Raw genomic sequence first — 14,564 nt, 5'->3', positions numbered from 1 at the left:
AGGTTTTAGACCAAAGTAACAGAGGTTAAAGCCTGTTTTATATAAGAATTTAATATTTGGAAAAGGAGACTTCATAGCTCAATAAAGAAGGTAGCATTATTTAATAAATGCTACTGAGATAATAATTGGTATTGTGTAATAAAACTATCAGCTCACACTTTACAGTGTAAATCAAAATAAATTGTGGATGGGTTGACAAATTTGTTTTAAAGAGAAGGAAGTCAGAATCTGACAGACCTGGTTTTAGATTCCAGATTTGCCATTTAGTAGCTATATGATCTTGGCAAGTGACTAACATGTCTGTCCTTTTTTATAAAGTTGAAATAGAACATACTTCCTCGGATTACAGTGATTACACAAAGTAATTCATGTGAAGCACCTAAGGGAATACTCAGTACAAAGTAAATACCTAGTAATTAGGATTTATTTATTTTAGTAAGTTTCAGTTGTCACAGAATGAAATTCGCTTTTTCTCATGGCTATCAAACTATGTAAACAAATAGAGAGGTGATTTCTCTTAAAACGTTTAATTAAATTATCCTAAACGTGTGTCTCACATTGTTCTAGGCCGAATGGGTAACAGTCGAAGTGCCCTGAAGATGATTATGGAGGAATTGCATGACGTTGATAAAGCGATTGAATTTGCCAAGGAGCAGGATGATGCAGAACTCTGGGAGGATCTGATTTTATATTCCATCGACAAACCACGTAAGTAGAACACCCATCTGCCTTTATAACGTCTTTCTCTCCATTTAGCCAGTTGTGTCTAGAGTAAGAATCATCTCAGGATGCACTGAGTTAAAAATGTGGTGAAGTATCTATAATAAAAATAGGTGAGGTGCATAGTAACAATTTCCCGAACTCTCCCCATACAGGGAAGTCTAGAGCCTTATCAATTCATGTTGCCTAGCTGAACTTGATAAAGAACAAGCGATGGACATGAGATTAACCCTGCTCCCATGAAGCACAGTTTTACCTACTGCACCAGACGGAATGAAAGGTTCTGGTTTTGTGTGTACACAGGGGCATTTATTTTGGAAGTGTATTGTCTAGCCCTTATCACTTCTCTTTATGGAAACCCACAGCCACTGTGGACATCGGCTGTACTGGGAGGTTTGCTGCTGCAGCGTCCAGCCTCTCTCTCCTGCCCTATCAGTGCAGCTCCAGGAGTGTCTGTCCACTGCCCCTCCTTGACCATCTGCGTGGGTCTCCCATTTTGGAAGGAAACAAAAGTTAATGAAAGTCCTCTTTTAAAGATACAGATATGATTCAGAAACTAGCAGCCATGGTTTAAAATCTCTCCCTTCCCCCTTTTTTACTTTTTGGTCAGAAGGCTTATCTATTTCAAGATTTTCTAGAAACCACTGTTACAATAGTTTTTTTCTGAGATACAAGAGGAGGGTGTTATTCAGGTTCATTACTGATAAGGTACTTTGCAAATCTAGTTTAGCATAAGAGAGTAGCAGTTCAAGATCTTACGGGAGGCAAAGTGGTAATGAAGCATACTGTAAACCTGGGCCTACCCTGGCTTTGATTTTGGGTTCAGAAATTGCTGGTTGTGTGATCCTGGACAAATTCATTAACCATCCTGTTTTTTCCTTTTCCATAAAATGGGAACAAAAAACATTCCCACCTTGCAGAATATTGGAGAAAAGTATATGATAACTGAGCCATAGTATATTCACAATAAATATTAGTCACCTCTCTTTGACATCACAAACTGTGTTCCAAAGCAATCATTTGTTTTCCAATTCATTGTTTTTTTAAATCTCTTCTCATTAAGCTGCTTTTTTGAGAAAAGTAAAGGAAGATTAATTCTTGGGAGGATTTAGAAGTTCAGATGGTTTTAACACTTACTACAAGGATATAACTTTTTGCCTAAAATTGCATCCATTCCATTGCTTATATGGTGTTTTCTGTGGTATCCTGTAGCATTTATCACTGGCTTGTTAAACAACATCGGCACACATGTTGACCCGATTCTACTGATTCACCGTATTAAGGAAGGAATGGAGATTCCTAATTTGAGAGACTCCTTAGTTAAAATTCTACAAGACTACAATTTACAAGTAAGTATCCTTTCTTGAATCAGTGGACATTGCTGAGTAAATTGACTGACTACTGGATAAACATTTCTAGGGTTTATTGTGGACATCCATTTCAGTTTGATAGTCACAGTATACCTAGGCCCAGATATTTGGGATATTTTTCAAATAAAGAAGCTACAAATAGCACCCATTAAATTTCTTATCCATCCCCAGATTTTCTCTCCTTGTGAGCAGGCATTCTCACATTTATAGGGTAAACTTAGCATGGCCTTGGAGAGTGTGAGGGAGTGTTACAGTGGCTTTTAGATCAGACCACCTGAACCATTTTGAAGTAGAATGAGCATTGTGTCCATTCGGAGCAATGGAAAAAAAAAAACAACTTTTTTTTTCCCCAAATAGTTTGATCATTTCCTTGAAGCCACTCAGTATCCTGTTGCCTGAAAGATCTTAAAATACAGAATTTTGTTTTACTTTTTGTCTGTTTTTCTAGAGTATTACAAGTTTAGTACCCTCAATAATTCAGAATTTGTGATAAGAGCCATAGAACTCGTTATCTTCATATAAATAATTAACATGCCAATCACAGAGCATCCTGATCTTTTCCTTAAAATAGCCTCTAGCAGTGACTGTATTTTGGAATGCTAGTAGCGTCCAGAGAACTTGGAACTATTTAAAGCACATTTCTTGAAAAATTCAGACTGTTCTTTCTCTAGCTCATTTGGAAATGAGTTTTTGGTTAAATGGGGATGACACTGCTTTCCTGGAAGCAGAGATTGTGCAGGTGGAGCCAAAAGACAGGGTTGTGGGGAGAGAAATGGTCTCCAGGGTCGGAAAGGGGGAGCACGTGATGAGGATTTGCGTAGCACCCGCTGAACTTGGAGTTCAGGTAAGAGACTGGGTGAAAAGGAGGAGAAAATGAGGAAGATCAGTGGTATCAAAAAGAAAACTAAGAAATGTCAAGGACTAACAGAGCTGGAGGGCCAGGAGCCTATGGCCAGGGAGGAAGATATTGTTAAACATTTCCAAAGAAGTCTTTGTGACCACGTTCAGAAAGTACAGTGATGGGAGAGGTCATGGGAGTGGAATTAGTCAAGAAACTGTGAGGGTAGGAGTTGTCTGGTGGGCACTGAGCTGTGAGCCAGGGTCCAACTTTCTCCTCAAACTAGGAGTTAACATCCAGTAAGCTGACTGGCCTTACTGGATAACTCAGCTTTAAGGAGAAGAGGTTTTTCTGAGGGCGAATGTGACAAAACTGGAAGCCTTGGCTTAGAAGGCTTCTGGGAGGTTGGCATCACGGGCGAGAAACAAGTACTTGGCGTAGGCAAGTAGGAAAACAGCCTCTTCAACAGAAACCTTCCAGAGAAATAAGCATTTGTTTCCAGTGGAATTTGGAGGCTTGTGGGTGACCCAGAGAAAGGTTGCTGGAGGAAGGAGAAAGGGAAATGTAGGAAGGGGTTACTAGGTGAGGAGAGGTGACGAGGGGTTTGTGCTTTGTGCAGCTCTCAGGGGATGCAGAAGAGCCATCCAGACCGGGAATGAGCCACTTCATCCTGAAGCATGAATTTGGCGTTAGGGAGAGCCGTTCCAGTGTCAGACCCGGTAAAGCCCTGGACGGGAGCGAGCTTGACAGTGATCTGTAGCTCCTCGGCTCTCAACACCCCGGGTCTGCCTGGAAGTTGCAAATTCCAACTTGTCAAGAAGTCACTTAAGTGTCTCCACAGATCTACCCCAAGAAAGGTTACCAAATAATTACCCTTTCTGTCCTCCAGCTGTCCTGCATGAAGCCTAGCCTCTCAGTTGAAAATTATGCCTTACTTTTTTCTCAGCCTCTACAGTACCTCCAAAAACACCTAATAGACCCCTCTTCCTAGGCTCTTTCCAGAGAACCTAGCTCAGGGGCACTGCTGGGTCTCACTGCTCATTAATGTTTTAGTAATATATTTGCATAACTCTGAGTCAGCCGGGAATAAAAATAAAATTATTAGGTGCAAAGTGAATTCCATCAAAAAAATTAGCTACTAATAAACAGCTGCTAAGTCAATATTTTATCCTTTTCGTTACATTTTTAAGTGAGAGCTTTTCCTTAGGATGTGTAAGTGTGTAGCCCCTGGTGTGTTAAAGAGGCTGGGAGTTACTTTGCTGGGGGTCCAAGGTAGCCTGTAATACCCCAACCATGGGGCGGGGCTTCTGGGACAGAATGGGAGGGACTCATGGGGAAAGGGGCGGGGTCTGTGGGAATGGCTGCAGTCTTCTCTGGACCTCAGACATCTCCTTGGAGGATGCAGGGAGAAAATGCTCTACTGGGGCAGGTTGTTCAGAATTCCAGGAGGTACTTCCTGCTTATATATGAAAAGTTTAGAATTATTTTCTATGAAAAAGGCTACTTCTCTTCATTAATAACTATTTTCTTTCCCTGACAACCTACTGGGGATCACTATAAAAATAACTTGAATCTATTTATAGAGCAGTCTGAATTTTCCAGAAAGGTTTCACATACTTTTAAAATTCTGTCTAGTCTTTTTTTGTTGTTGTTTCTTCCATAAAACTATAGTTGATTTTTACATGTTTTAACAGGCTAAAAAATTTCATCTCTGACAATGACACCCAAAAAATTTAGGGGATATTTTTCAGGTCCATGAATCAGCAAGAATCTGGACCCTGTTATGCCTGGGGGCAGGGAGTTGGGGGGAATGACCTTGGAAGACATTAAGAACCATTCAGTATAATGTAGGAAACTGTGGTCAAGTGTTAGACAAAGGTTACTACAGGGCTTCTCAGCACCTTTTTTGCTGATTTGCATTGGTAATCTAAGGATCAGATGTACAATTCTGTCCACTGAATTATAAAACTTACTTGGTACTGAAAGAGCTTTGGGGGAGGACTCCTCAAGTGAATTGCTGTTTGGAAAGAGAAAAGTTAGAAAATTGGGGGGAAAAACTGAACATCACTTCTGCTTTTAAAATTTCATATTTTCTAAGATGCAACAACTTTTCTCAGTATCACGTCTAATTCCATCTAAATGGAATTAGAAGCTGACAGCTAAGCTTCAACTGTCTATGACATCATTAATGTTAAAGAAATAATTAACCACATTTTCAATGTTTAACTTTTTTTTTTTTTACACGTTTGTGTACCTTGTTAGATTGTTAGCATGATGGTTCAATAGGATTTCAAAGCTTCGTGAAGTAGGATAAAAGTAGCCCTTATCATACTTCATAAACTTAAAATGTTTCTAGGTCTGATTTCAAGGACAAATAGCATTTGTTTTGATATAAGTTACTTACAAAACAATATATAATGATATTTCCATTTTTACAAGAAACCTCAATTTCCAAATTTTTATGCTGTGTTTTATATTTGTAAAAAATTTTATTTCTTGTCTTTAGTGGGTTGGCCAAAAAGTTTGTTCACTTCTTCTGTAAGATGTTATGGAAAAATCCCAACAACTTTTTTGGCTAAACCAATATTTAGCATTTATATCCACTTCTCTTGCTCCCTTTTTTTTTTTTTTTAGAGCTTATTTACCATTCTCAAGCATCCTAGCACCTTTGCTTTTAAACACTTGACAGTCATTTATCTTTACAATGGCCCTTCAGGAACGCTCATCTCTGTTTTATATATAAGAAGACCTGCATTTCAGAAAGTGTTGACTCACCAGTCTGGGAAGGTGATGAACTGGATTTGAACCCAGACCTTCTGACTAAACCTTGTGTACTTCTCACTGGTTGTCCCATTGGTCCCTGGAGATGCAGTCATTATACGGGCAGGTTGCAACAGGAATATATAGGATTGGCCTAGAAGATGAACAGGTAGCCTGTTGTCTTTAAAGAGCTGTGGACATGGTGTTTGCAGACCCAGACTCTAGTCCCAGCTTTGCTGTTAAGTCTGTTGACCTTTGGGAGGGGCCCATAAACTTTCTGGATGTCAATTTTCCCATTAGGTTAAATCAATACTTGTTAAGCCTAGCTGTATACCAGAATATTCTGATTTTTTTTTTTTTTTAAATTACTTAGTTTCTGGTACCACCCCAGATCTGTGGGAGAGGAACAGGGAACAGATCCTTAGACCACCCTGGTGTTTCTTAAACACTCAGCCTGGCACTGGGTTCTGCATTGACATTTAAGAGCCTCGAGATTAGATGGTCTCTAAAGAATTTCTATCAAATTCTCAAGAGGGTCCTTTCATAAACATGTCTTTCTATGGCAAATGCAGCGGCATAGCATTTATGTAATATTTCTATGGAAATCATCCATAATACTTATTTTGGAATCTCTAATAAAGTAGCTTAGATTTTTTCCATGTAACTTTTTTACACTTGATCTTAGCCATATGCCAAGAAGCAATCAGTGTATGTTTTTTAATGCTATATGTTTGATTGCTTATAGACATATTGATTTAAATATTTGAGTGCCCAACTGGGTCCTCACAGAGCCTCCACGTATTATCTCATGGACCAGGAAATGAGCAGAATGTAGCCCTTTGCTCGAGCGGCTCTTGAGCTGAATGAATATTCCTAAGAGAAGCAAAAAGCTTCAACACTTCCATTTAGTTAAATTTCTCACATGTACACACACAGATAAATAAATAAATGACTCCAGACATCTGTTTATCCAAGTTCTTTCCCTGTATTTACTTTTTCTATAATCTCCTGTAGAGGCCTCCCAGGTGTCTCAGTGGTAAAGAATCTGCCTGCAATGCAGGAGACGGGTCAGGAAGATCCCCTGGAGGAGGAAATGGCAACCCACTTCAGTATTCTTGCCTGGAAAATTCATGGACAGAGGAGCCTGGCGGGCTACAGACCATGGGGTCACAGAGTCAAACACAACTGAGACCCTTGCACACACAGTCCCCTGTGGCTTTATCATTTCCCCATAGGTCTCTACTTTGAAATCCAGAGACAGATTAAGAGGAAACAGTGGCTGCTTTCTTGCCTTTTCTTGGGTCTCACATGGGTTTCAACTCACAGTATATAAGCTCGTAATTTCTTCTAAGAGATAGTTTTTAATATTCTTGAAAATAAAAGTTATATAAACATTTAAGATAAAACCTCTAAAATTATTTCTGTTTGGCTTCATCACATAGGTGCTTATGACAACCAACTATAGCTTCTTTAATCACTTAGTTACATGCATACTTTTATCATTTTTTCAACTCCAACCTGAGAACTTGAGTCTTTCTGTCTTATTTCTCTGCAATTCTTCTTTGATAATAAACCTGACAAAAAGGCAAAGCTTTTTTAAAATAGAATTTAAATCCCATTGCATTGTGATTTAAATGATGGATTAGAAAGTAGGTAAAATGGTTTCCCAGTCTAGCTCTGGTATCATATCAGGGGTTTATGAAACCAGGTGACTGTCTCATGTGCCATGCTGATGATAAGCATTACAGTATGTACAAGACAGTGTCAGCAAAAAGTTCAACATTCAGAGAGTCTTTTAAAATGGAAATTTCAGAAACTTGGCAGCCTTGTATGACATTTTTTTCCCATGGCAGCTCTTTCTAATGAACCATAATAACTTTGCTGATATACACACACTCTTACTACTGTAAAAAGTGAGCCTAGTGCTTTTCTTTTGGTTGGGATCATTATCGATGATGAACTGCAGAGAAATAAGGACAAGTAGGGAGAATCTAGAGTCTTGTGTTAGTTTTCAACAACTAACATAAATGCATTCTTATTTAATCTTACAGTAGAACAAAGTATGCTTGTAACAATTATAGAAGCTACAACTGACTTTTTGAAACATTTTGTTTGATTGACACTATTTGTGTTAAGCGTTTAGTATTAGAGCAGCTAGATATGTTTGGTAATAAGTTTTTTTTAAAAGCTTACCAACATCAGTATTTTTTAGATCTTTTCTATGTATTTTTCTCTTCTTTCTGTATGCTTTCATGACATCTGGTAGTTTTCTTAAATGAATCTGAAAAATTCAATTTCCAGCAGCATTCTGAAGAATAAAACTTCATAGGCAGTTTCCCCATGTAGAAACAGTAAAATCATGCAGTTTCCTGCTCATCAACTCTCGAAATGGTGGGTGCAGAACTTTAGGCATCACTTGTGTTTCCCTGGCTCTCTGCCCTCACATGATAAGGGGAGATGCCCTCGGGCTGCATGCACCCAGCGCCGGTGCTCCTTGGGATTGAGAGGAGGACGTGTTATCACAGCCGATCCGGGGTGGAGGACCACAGTTGGCCGCTTCCGGTTTCCTTCCCTGATGGCATGAATTGAAACTGTGTGAAAGCAGAACAGCCACAGAGGTTTCAGAGTCGAGAGTGACTCTGATGTGAAGAAGGGCAGGATGCAGCTGTGTCATGACCCAGAGCTGGGCAGCAGGGAGGTGGCGATGTCTCCATCGTGTGAATTTCCATGAAGCCCCACGGAACCATGTGCGCTCAGACCCAATGGGCCAGAAGGAGACGACATGGATGCTGCACCAGAGCCTCCCAGAAGGCCTGAATGTTTTCCTCTTTGAAAAGCAGCGAGTTCTAGTGAAAAACAACATTTGGCTTAGCATACCTCACACAGCTTCTCCCAATTTCCAATACAATACCCACCCCCCAAACCCAGAATGGAAACTCACAGTGTGGGCCAGAGGAACTGGTTTAAAAGGAAAGGGACCGCCTCTCCCTGACCCCACCCGAGAATAGTAAGAGGATTCTCCCCCATATTTGAATCTCTTTACGGTGGTTTTTCTTTTGCATTGTGTGCGTTAGATTCTGCTTCGTGAAGGCTGTAAGAAGATTCTCGTAGCCGACTCTCTGTCGTTACTAAAGAAGATGCACCGAACTCAAATGAAAGGCATTCTGGTTGATGGTAAGTAAAATGGAAAGAATCATATTGGAACTGCATGCCTCGCTTTCAGACAGGACAAAGAGAAACCTTATGTAATCCCAAGTGTAGAGCAAGTCCCCCACATATGTTCTAATAAGAGCACATTCGTAAATCCAACAAAGTTAGCTTAGGTATCAACTAACGTAATTGACTATGTAGTACTGTGCTATAATAGGTTTATAATGCTTTTTCACACAAATCATACATAACCACCAAACCCAAAAGTAGACATTTTAAATCTTGCAGTACATTACCTTGAAAAGTACAGTAGTGTGGTACAGTAGCTGGCATCCAGGGGCACATTTGCATCTCTGAAAGCTTGAAACTTGAAGGTTTGTATGTAGGGGACTTACTGTGTGCGTTTCCTTGCAGAGGAGAACATCTGTGAGTCCTGCCTTTCCCCTATTCTTCCATCAGGTAAGATGGCTGGGTGGGGAGAAAAAATTCCCAGATATGTGTTAATGATGAGCAGAGTTAAAATTTTGAAGTTAGCAAATTACACTTTATAAAACTTTTGGAATAATTCAGCTTAGAGAAGAATTTCAGCCATATCCCTACTCAGTATTCTTGCCTAAAGGATTCCATGGACAGATGAGTCTGACGGGCTACAAAATACGGAGTTCCAAAGAGTTGGACACGACTGAGCAAATAACACACAGGATGTGAAGAGAGAGACTTCCATATTTTGAAGCAGAAATTAAAGCAGTTTTTGAGAAGCTAAGAAAGTGCTTCAGATGTATAAATAAAACCCGGAGAAGCACTACAAGACCTAGTTTGTGTAGCATTTACTTAGCTTTGAGGGATTATTTAATAGGGCAGGAGCACAAGAAGTCATTCCACTTGGGGTCTTCTGTAGAGGTTTGGATTTTAAGTGCTTATGTTAAGAATTGCAGTGGGTTATACACATATCCAGGACTTCCCAGGTAGGGCTAGTGGTAAAGAATCCACTTGCCGATGCAGGAAACAGTGAGACGTGGGTTCGATCCCTGAGTTGGGAAAATGCCCTGGACGAGGGCATGGCAGCCCACTCCAGTATCCTTGCTGGAGAATCCCATGGCCAGAGGAGCCTGGAGGGCTACAGTCCCTAGGGTTGCACAGAGACACCACTGAAGCAACTTAGCACGCATGCGTACACATATCTGTTCTTTTCCATGTCTTTTCCATTATGGATCACCCTAGGACATTGACTATAGTTCCCTGCACTACACAGTGTGATCTTGTTGTTCCCTTTAGAGCAGAAATTAGCACAGCACTGTAAATCCACTATAATAAAAAATAGAAGAAAGACCGCAGTGGGCGTAGGAAAAGCAGCGAGCTTTTGCAGTGTTTTAACGGAAGGAAACCACATGCACCTGCACAGTAGTCAGATTTCTAATTTACTCTGTTAAGGGTTCAATCTTACTGGAACTAAGCTGGCTACACGGAGCAGGAGCAGATGAGGTGCAGTGCCCAAGCGGACTCATGGTACAGATCAAGGTCACACCAAGGATGTTCGCCCAGCTCTGCCCTGAAGTCACTGAAGGGTCTTGGCAAACGCAGATGCTTTCAGGCAGAAAGCATCCTTACAAACCACAGAATCCACTTCAGTATGTGGTGTGTCACGATTATGTACACAGGGCTGGGGGAGGGAGAACCTTGTAAAGTCACATACACATGCTGATATATATATATATATATTTTTTTTTTTTTTTTAACAACAAATGCTGTTGCCTTGCCATGAAATCATCCCGTGTGTAGCTGCAGTAACTGGGAAGCCAGGCAGCTAACCAAGGACCCCAGAGCAATAGGACTCATGCCTGCCCTGCATTCAGCCGCGCCGCTTGGCGGGGATGTGATTGTAAATTAGCAATCCCCTAGGGCAGCTTCTGGCTGAAAATGAAACTGCTGTTGCCCTGAGCTCCTCTCCCTTCTCTGCCCTCTCCCCCTAGACGCAGCGAAGCCGTTCAGCATGGTGGTCTTCCACTGCCGGCATATGTTCCACAAGGAGTGCCTGCCTGTGCCTAGCATGGTGAGTGGGTGGCTTGGCCACCACCAACTCGAAAGCAGTTGGTGCAGCCAGAGGGATGTGCTTAAAATGATAACCATCCTCTTCTGACATCCTCTGGTTCAAAGTTATAACCTTCATCTGTGTCTCACAGTTATAGTTTGTCACATCAGAAAAAGTGATGAGCCTATTTCTCAAATGTAAAACTGCATAGTACATGACACTAAACATTACAAAAGCATGCTCATGTGTATAAATTTGTTCAGATAAAATCGATGACTGCTGGGCTCCAGAGACGTGAACTGCAGGGAGAACCATATTCTATTGTGTCCGACTTTCTCACCCTGATTTCTGTATCACGACACTAGTTTTTTCAGTGTCAAGGTGGGTTCCCCGAGGTGCCCCTGGGTCACATTAGGCTCGCCTTTCTGTGGGGCGTCCTTTGAGTCCCAGAACAGCAGCTGGTCTAGACAGAATCCCATGTGAACCAGCTGTACCCTCCCGGGAAAGGAGCGACATCGCATGGCCTGCTCCCCATCCTCCACCAGTGCATCCCATCTGGATATGATAGTAGAAGGAGATGATCTTTTAAAAGTCTGCATTTTTACTTGTGTTTTTTAGACCTCTCCTGCACAGTTCTGTAACATCTGCAGTGCGAAGCACCGGGGACCAGGAAGTGCCATTTTGGAGATGAAAAAATAGCTCAGTTCTGTTTGTCAGCCTCTTCCTCGCTACTCTTTGAGGACTGCTTTTGCAGCAACAGAAGCTTTTGTTGACACCAGTGCTGTTAAGAGATTCGTACATGTTTAGATTATGCTTAAGAAGAGCTTCTGCATCTTCTTCTGTTTACTAGATGTTTCTCTTTGCAGTTGATAAAGAAGTTAGGGTTTTCCCCAGCCATACCTTGAAAGATGTGTGTTCACAGTCAGTATTTTATCATTTATTTGTTTGACTCATTATTTAGGAAGAGAAACTGAAGTCTTGGAGTTGGAAGTGACATTTCAGTAAAACTGTCCAGCCATAACATGGACTGCTGAGAGTTGTCCCAGATGGCTGAGTGCCTCACCACTGAGGCTTGTCTAGCAGCACCTTGGACCTTGTTTTCTTATCCTCTGCCAGCAACCACTCTCAGATGCTGGGTTTGGCTTTTTTTTTTTAGTATGTCATCAACTGTGCTTACCTTCTTGTTTGGTATTGAATGAAACATTGTGCATATTGTCACTGACTGTGTGATGTCTGGGAATAACAAGAGCAGTCTGACGCCATGCAGTTTCATGTTGACCGATGACCAGTTTCATGTTCTCTGTGTCCCAGTGACCAGCAGTGTCTACCCCTGGCAGGCACTCAGCGTTTGTTGATCGAATAAATGTTAGCTCTTCCCACTGTGAAAGACTCACTTTTACTGGGTTGTACAACTTTAATCAAGCATTCTGGCACCCTCATAAGGAATGGAAGAGAGTTTCAGCACCTAGAGTGTGAGGGAGTGTGGGCGGGTGTCGCTAGCAGGGAGGATAGGAGTGATGCTGTGGAATCTGAAAGAGATGCTCAGGAGAAAGGTGGCTGATGCTGGAGGATGGGCATGACAGTGTTTCCTGTAGCCTCCTTTGCCCTTGTAGAACATAGCATAAAACGGAGGGAGAGAATTCAAACCTGTGCCTATGTCTCATAGTTACTGTTTTCATTTCCTTGGGTTACATTGCCATCCTCTAACCAGTGAAAAACACGTATTTGCTGTCCCTGCTCTCTTTGTCCCAAAAAAGGGAATACAGCTTTCTGTGTCTGCCTTTTTGGGGAGAGGGTGGGATGCTAATGACTACCAAGCATATATCAACTATTGAACTTGGTACAGTCGTTCCCATGAGCAGCATCTCATTTCATTCTCATGACTCCCCAGACTACCTCCTGACCTCAAGAAGATATTATATCCCCAGGTTTACCAGCAGAGAAATCAAAGTGCAGAGATGTTATCACAAAGGTGACTCACTTCAGAGCAGGGCTCTACTTTAAGAAATCACATGCCCAAGTTCACAGGAAACGCACAGTACATCTTTTTGCACTGGAGTTAAAAAGAATATTCGGTAGAAGACAACAGACTTTACTGGTTAGTCTTAAATATTTAGAACTAGGAAGTGTTAGAGGTTACTGTCAACCCTTTCAGTATTTCCGTATTCCAAGATTAGGGATATTTCTGCTACACTGCTAGATTTTACTTTTAACCAGAGCAACTCTTCCTTCACACACACACAAGTGAGCCCAATTTGAAACACAGCTGAAAAGCAAAGCTACTCCACTTATATTTGAGAAGAATATAGTTGCTGACTTCAAATTTCATGTCCTTTCCTTTAAAAAAGCTAATCTCTGAGTGTGAAACCACCAAGTTCAAAGTTATCTTGTGATAACAGTTTTATTTTGCTTTTGTTTTTAGCCAAAAAGACTTTATACTAGTTTAAGTATGTCCATCTTTGAAAAATTTTGAGACGTTCTCAATAAAAATGTAACTGGTTGTTCTAGTGCTAAACGATGTGTATTTAATAGTATGAAAACAAAAAACTGAGCAATCACTGTTTATACTAGCTTAAGTATGTCTGCCTTTGAGAATTTCTGAAACATTCTCAATAGCTTTTTATTTGGTGGGTCTATTGCTAAAATACATATATTTAATATATGAAAACAAACATCGAGCATTCACTGTGTGTCAGCAACTGATACAAGCACTTTGCATGTATTATCATTCATACGAACCATATGAGATAGGCATTATCATTATCATCATTTTACAAATGGGGAAGCTGGGACACGTAAAGTTTAAACAATTTGTCTAAGGTCAGGGAGCAGGCAGTGGGTACAGCTGGAAGTCGAACCCATACAGTCAGCCTTCAGGGCCCCATGATCTTAACCAGTACCCATTTGATCCTTTTTTTTTTTTTTTAAGTGTTTAACCTGTTTTGGTCAGTGATAGAAAACAAAATCTGCTATAGGAGCAGAAACAGATTTATCACCGAGTATGGAATAGCTTCCAGAACCACTGAGAAGTGAAGAAACAGACGAGAGGCAGACCCTCCAGGAATGCCTCACCCAGCCCCCCAGAACTGGCTGCCAGGACCCTCACCCCCTCTCCACCTCCGTAAGGGGACGAGCTGCACAGAGCAGTGCAAATCGTTCAAGTAAACTTTCTATAAACAAAAGTATACACGTTTCTTGGTGTTTTTTCAAGTTCACTCTCAGTAGCACTAAATAAGGAATATTATGTACGTACATATTTGTGTAAAGAGACATTTCTATGTGCTAAATATCACACCATTTGATCATGATTATCAGGACTTGATTAAATTTTAATCAAGACCAATTTTGATACGAAACAGTAACTTTGACTTCACACTTACTCCTGGACATGGAGCTGAGTGTCCTTTTATAAAATCTAGAAAGAAATGCCCGTCTCCTGCAATGCAGGTTTAGGGGTGATGAGAAGCAGTGTGATGTTAGTAGTGAAGATAAGGCAGGAGAGAGAAGGAAACACTCAAGCTTCAGAAGCAGGAACTCCAGGGGGAGCCAGTCCCCAGGCCGTTCTTTACATTCACCCAGAACAGTGGTTCTGAAATAAAAACACGGTCACGTCATTTCTCTAAAGCCTCCAGTGCCTCATCTGGGCCTCAGCTGGCCTCTGTCCACACTGGCACTGGTGGAGATGCCATCATTCCCG

At 41.1% G+C, this 14,564-nt stretch overlaps 1 protein-coding gene across 3 annotated transcripts in view; it reads left to right on the top strand.

Moving 5' to 3' along the window:
* Positions 1-14,049, top strand: part of VPS41 (VPS41 subunit of HOPS complex) — a 197,682-nt gene extending 183,633 nt beyond the window's left edge. For all 3 annotated transcript variants that reach the window (XM_070466633.1, XM_070466630.1, XM_070466639.1), the window contains 6 exons: positions 568-708; positions 1,933-2,069; positions 8,763-8,862; positions 9,253-9,297; positions 10,809-10,888; positions 11,486-14,049. In XM_070466633.1, the coding sequence (XP_070322734.1) occupies positions 568-708; positions 1,933-2,069; positions 8,763-8,862; positions 9,253-9,297; positions 10,809-10,888; positions 11,486-11,566 (584 nt within the window). In that variant the 3' untranslated portion in view covers positions 11,567-14,049. The remainder of the gene's footprint in view (positions 1-567; positions 709-1,932; positions 2,070-8,762; positions 8,863-9,252; positions 9,298-10,808; positions 10,889-11,485) is intronic.
* Positions 14,050-14,564: the final 515 nt, after the last annotated feature.

This window comes from Odocoileus virginianus, chromosome 1 (genome assembly GCF_023699985.2).
Source record: "Odocoileus virginianus isolate 20LAN1187 ecotype Illinois chromosome 1, Ovbor_1.2, whole genome shotgun sequence".
NCBI classification, from domain to species: domain Eukaryota; kingdom Metazoa; phylum Chordata; class Mammalia; order Artiodactyla; family Cervidae; genus Odocoileus; species Odocoileus virginianus.
The sequence above is the reverse complement of the archived record's forward strand: the minus strand, read 5'-3'. Positions and strand labels throughout refer to the sequence as shown.